This window comes from Aegilops tauschii, chromosome 4, assembly GCF_002575655.3.
Source record: "Aegilops tauschii subsp. strangulata cultivar AL8/78 chromosome 4, Aet v6.0, whole genome shotgun sequence".
Taxonomy (NCBI): domain Eukaryota; kingdom Viridiplantae; phylum Streptophyta; class Magnoliopsida; order Poales; family Poaceae; genus Aegilops; species Aegilops tauschii.
Genome location: NC_053038.3, coordinates 495694690 through 495699896, shown reverse-complemented (window position 1 = coordinate 495699896; position 5207 = coordinate 495694690). Strand labels below are relative to the sequence as shown.

At 45.4% G+C, this 5207-nt stretch overlaps 1 protein-coding gene across 1 annotated transcript; it reads right to left on the bottom strand.

Moving 5' to 3' along the window:
- Positions 1-611: 611 nt before the first annotated feature.
- Positions 612-4832, bottom strand: LOC109747623 (protein ACCELERATED CELL DEATH 6). Its single transcript, XM_020306652.3, has 3 exons — positions 4093-4832; positions 2087-2613; positions 612-1960 (listed from the first exon to the last, which is right to left on the bottom strand). Exons 1-3 carry the CDS (start codon positions 4766-4768, stop codon positions 1271-1273), a joined length of 1893 nt encoding a protein of 630 aa, XP_020162241.1. The 5' UTR covers positions 4769-4832; the 3' UTR covers positions 612-1270.
- Between the last annotated feature and the right edge of the window lie 375 nt (positions 4833-5207).

The window sequence follows — 5207 nt, the reverse complement described above, 5'->3', positions numbered from 1 at the left end:
GCAGCGGAGGAGAGCGCGGGCGCGGGTCGGGGGAGGGCGGTCGGAGCAGTGCGGGGGCAGGCCGCCGACGAGGGTGGGAGAGAGAGTGGAGATGTAGAGTGAGGAGGGGAGAGGTCAGGTGTGACGATGATAACCTGGGCTTAGTAGTAGCGCGGTTTTAAGACCAACGCTACTACTAAAGTCAATAGCTGTAGCGCAGGTCCAAAATATGCGCTACTGCTAAGTGGGGATGGGCACCTGGGCTGAGGCTGGCCATAACAGCAGCGCGGTTTGCCAGAACGCGCTACTACTAACCGCGTACTAGTAGCGCTCGAAAGTATAAAGCACTACTACTAATTAACAGTAGCGCCCCTCATTAACCCGCGCTACTGATAAGACTCTATGTATAATGTTTTCCCTAGTAGTGTGGGTGCATTCTCATCACTAACATGCTTGTGGTTCGTGGTTGGCCACATGACCCAACATGCCAACTCCGTCTCAGTGCTCCCAAAACAACATTACACCTATGCAAGGACTGCCCTTTCTCCATCGTGGTAGCCTAACTATGTCCAAGATTGATGGGGGGAGCATTTCTTGGGAGGTGGTCAAGGGCGTCTCGCCCAAGTGTTTCAGCCTAGTGGAGGGATGCTTGCCTAGGCTTCTATTCATGTGCAGCAGCAACGGAGCGGCATCTTCTCTACATGTTGTCGAACATCTGGAAGGAGTGGAACCATCACATCTTCAACGAAACTCGTATGACCTACATCAAGGCGGCCATGCTAGCCATGGAGGGTATCAAAACGACGGAGATGGCCTACGAGACTTCCCAAGGGAGTGATGGTATTTGATAGATAGTTGATCTATGTGTTCTGCACCTGGATTTCTGACTAATTTCCTTCAAAAGTGAGCCATTCTCCTATAAATATAAATGTAAAGGAAGTGCTCCTATCGGTTCCTCGAAAAAGACTCAGTCATTCGATTATATTAATAATGTCTCCTTATCTGTTACACTATCATAGTTGCCGATTCTGAAAGAAGAATATGTCCGCATTACATGGATGAACCGGAACCTCGACAGGATAGGTTTTAGAAGCATACAAAATAAGAGTTTCTAACAACCAAAACTCGCGAATGAGATACATAGCCAAGCTCAAAAGCTCGTCTCTAGCTAAGAAATTGCTTTATTTCAGATAGTATGTGCCCTAGTATGACGACTGTGTAGCACTTCTATTGTCAAAAGAAAAAAAAACTGCTCATTCGTACATAATCAACTCAAAACATTTCTATAGACCTACATACCACCCGTGACTTGAATTGCAGAAAGGGCCAAAGTATTTACGACTATGAACACAACCACATTTAGTGCATAAAAGATAACGAAGGGAAACTGCCGACTTATGCGTCTCTTAGCACGCCGCCGCCTTTCAAAGCAACTGCCAACCAGAAGCTGCATAACACCTAGAAGCGATCTAGGTGTTGCAAGGTTTGCAAGTAGTGTCATCAAGATGTACAACCCATTGTAGATTACCTGAGTTAATGCTACCTTCATTGAGTTTTTCTCTCTCATCACCGCGACCATGGCTGTGAAGAAGGCTAACATCATGCTATTAAGTGACAACCAAAGGAAGTGCATTGCAACCATAAAGCCTAGCCATGAGCGATGAGACCGCGAAGCTCTTCCGTAGATCAGTAGTATCGTTGCAATCACTGAAGTTGTCATGGCAATGGTGTCTAGTACCATGAAAGCATCGTACCGACGGTGCCCACTCAGATTTGCCTTTCCACTTGATCCGTATGATCCAGGCACATTGAACGCGGCCGAGAAAGCGACAGTGGCCACGAGGGTGGAAACAACCGCAATATTTTTAGATGTAGTCTCTCGCCATTTCATTATGTCTTGACCATTCCACTTCTCTATATGGTCTTGCCTCTGTGGCCTGAACCGTGCTCCCATCACATACAGTTCTACCACTAGACTTGCCTGCATATATTAATTATTAAAAACGTCATCAATATCTACACACCATATGTATTTGCATTTTCTTTTTCATGGTTCAAATAACTTATAGACAAAATGTTAACTACAAATCCTATTATTGTTGCTTACCATTGAGTAGAAACCCGTTGAATTCTCGATGAGATCAGAAGGGGTACAACCGGCATCGTTCATAATGTGGGCACGCACTTTTCCACTTGACAGCAGCTTGTAGATAACTTTGTGCTCCCCTGCAACCACGGCCAAATGGAGTGGCGTATTCCCTTCGTTGTCTTGTGTGTTCAAAAGATGTTCCAGCATAATGTCCTTTATAACATAGGACACGATTGAAGAGTGCCCTTTCATAGCTGCTGCATGCAGGAAGGTCCTGCCATGGTTATCACGAACGTCTGCGCAAGCAGGGTGAAATCGTAGCAACAAGCGGACGGCAGATACATGTCCCATGAGTGCAGCGGCGCTTAAAGCCGAGAGGCCTTCACTGTCCTGTAGGTATGTAGTGTTGGGTGGTGAATGAGTTATGATCTTTTCGATGACCGAACAATCACCATCAGATGAAGCAAAATGCAGTGGGCTGCTCTTGTTTATGTCTAGGTCGCTACCAAGCGCGGGCCTCCATTGCAAAAGCAAATCAACCATCTCTGGAAGATGATCAATGGAACATTTAGTTATGTGTGTATGCTTGAAGAATTAAACTATTGTAACAATAAAGATATATCAAACGGATCTTTTTCTATAGCCCACTTTTGACCAAAGAACGTCAAGAAACAAATCCATCAGGGATGTTAACCCTCTTTTAGAAAAAGAAAAGAAATAAATCCAGAGGAATAGATATGAGAGTGGTGTGTTTTAATTATATTTGCCTTTGAAAGAAAATTAGTAAGATACTAAAAATCTTTAGCACATTTCACAGACACTCTAGCATGATAGCTTCTCATTACAAACTCGTATGTGGTTTACAATTGTTAGAAAAAGTCAGCGATGCCACTTAAATTGTTAGGGCTGCGGCACAAGTGCAAGGTGTAGGGCCGACTTACATTGTAAGGCTCGACTCTGCACAATACGTATATGTTGAATTATTATGATCTTTCTATACGTGTTTTCATGTGAAAATGACCATCTTCATTGTGATATCTGTATGCATTTCCACGTAAAAAATGCCAAGTATTTTGTTAAAATTTGTGCTCTTTGTGTATCCATCAGTGCTTATATATTCATATCAGACTGACCAGTTCATCTTATTACCTGATTTGAATAAATTACTATAGGCTATGCTAACGGTCCTTCTATGTGCTATACAAATGGCGCAGTTTCCCTGGCATGACTTGCGTACGAGATTATGACCACTCTTATTTTAATAATAACATAATCTTAGATACTTATCTCTACGAAACTTCTAATTACGTTTGAACTTTCTATAGCACGTGTAGGTGTGGACGTGTCCACATCTCCACATGAGTCACAGAAAAACGGTCAACTTCCCACAGTTGTTGCTTCTACTAATTGCTCATTCATCAACATGTGTACATATCCCCACATCACTTCGACTCCTTCAGCTTTGACCACAGATCATTGCTGGTTTGGAATCAATTCTTGGGTGCAACTAAAGAGAATAAAAGTGCCCATTGTCGCCGTGAGGTAACAACAAATATGTCTATCGGCTTCCACACAATATTTTTGAAACAATTTTTTGAGATAGCTCACCGCTTTTTGAAATATTATTTTGATGTACTTTGTAAAAGGACCCTTTTTCTCCTGCAAAAAAAGAAGAGTAAAAGGACCTTTTTTGTTAAATCGAAGTCCTCTAAGATTTGCTACGTCTAAGTTGATGGTCTGAGCCGTATGATGTATCCGTGAAAGACTTAGAATAGAGTACTCTCGGAGAAGAAAGACTTAGAATAGACATATATAAGAAGAAAAATCCAGATCAACTTATGTCTAGACAGACTATAGAAAAACGGCAACATATATATATAGTTATAAATAAATAAAATAAATCCGTTTAAGAGTAAAACTGAGCAAAACCTGGTTGTCGACCACATCTGCACTTAATTTTGTCTATTCTAAGTCATCACAACACACGATGAAGGTGAAACAATGATGAAGAAGGATAAGAAAACCTGAACTTTCGAGAACAGCGGCGTGCAAAGCATTCTGCTGATTGGGTCCGGCTGCCGACGCGTCACCGTGCGAGACAATCGCTCTGACGGCATCCACCGAGCCGCTCGTCACCGCCAGGTATAGAGACGACACGCCGGCGCGGTTCAGCTCCGACGCCAGCTCCGGTGCCAGCTTCACAAGCTTCTCCACCGCCGCCCCATGGCCGTGCCTCGCGGCCAGGTGCATGGCAGTGTCTCCGGCCACGTTCTTCCCGCGGATAATAACCCCGCCTTCCTCCAGGCAGTTAGCTCGGGCCAACCGGACGATGTCCTCGACGGCGTTGGCGCCGCCTGCCCTAGCCGCGCTGTGCAGCGGCGTGTCCAGCGCCTTGTTGACGGAGGAGAGGAGGGAGCTGTCCCGGTAGCAGAGCTCGGCGATGAGGCCACCGTGGCCCTGCCCCGCGGCGATGTGGAGAAGGGTGTTTCGCTCCGCGGTCACCTCCTGCGCCGTGCAGGGTCCACGGTGATTAACTGCCGTCGATGGCCGGCCGTTCCTTGCTGCTGCCGGCGCATCAACGCTGCTTCCCATCAGGAGCCCGGTGACCTCCTCCGTTTGCCCCTCGAAAGCTGCGGTGTAAAGCCTAGGGCACATGAACATGCTTCCATCTTTGCAGCTAGCAGGACGCCCAAGATCCATATGAGCGTTTCTGCCTGTTCAAGTTGGCAATTCTGACCGGAGGATGGGACCTCTCCTGACTAGAATACGTTTGTTTCCTCTCGCTAGATCGGCCGGAGGAATTTCTCTCGTTGCATCATTTGTAGTATACCATATCCATTGTTGACAAGTGGCAATATCATCGCACAAACTTCGCCAACTGTTCGCCACCAGTTATCAACCCATTCGATGGTCCATATATAAGTTGATATACTACTTTGCAAGACGTTAATTGGTCAACACGTAATATGTATCTACCACGCCACAACTTTTTTAGAGATAAGCTCAAGCCGAGTCTGAATTTGAATTAACAAAGCCGTCAACGCACTAGGATGCACTACTGGAAAAATCATCTATGCCGAGTGGCAAATCAACAAAGCACGGGCTCTCGGCAAAGATTTATATGCCGAGAGCAACACTC

Coding starts and splice junctions, on each gene's coding strand:
- LOC109747623 (XM_020306652.3), bottom strand. CDS start 4,768: ATGGATCTTGGGCGTCCTGCTAGCTGCAAAGATGGAAGCATGTTCATG. Junction 2,614..4,092: donor CGCTGTTCTCGAAAGTTCAG/GTTTTCTTATCC, acceptor ATCATCTTCCAG/AGATGGTTGATTTGCTTTTG. Junction 1,961..2,086: donor CAACGGGTTTCTACTCAATG/GTAAGCAACAAT, acceptor TAATATATGCAG/GCAAGTCTAGTGGTAGAACT.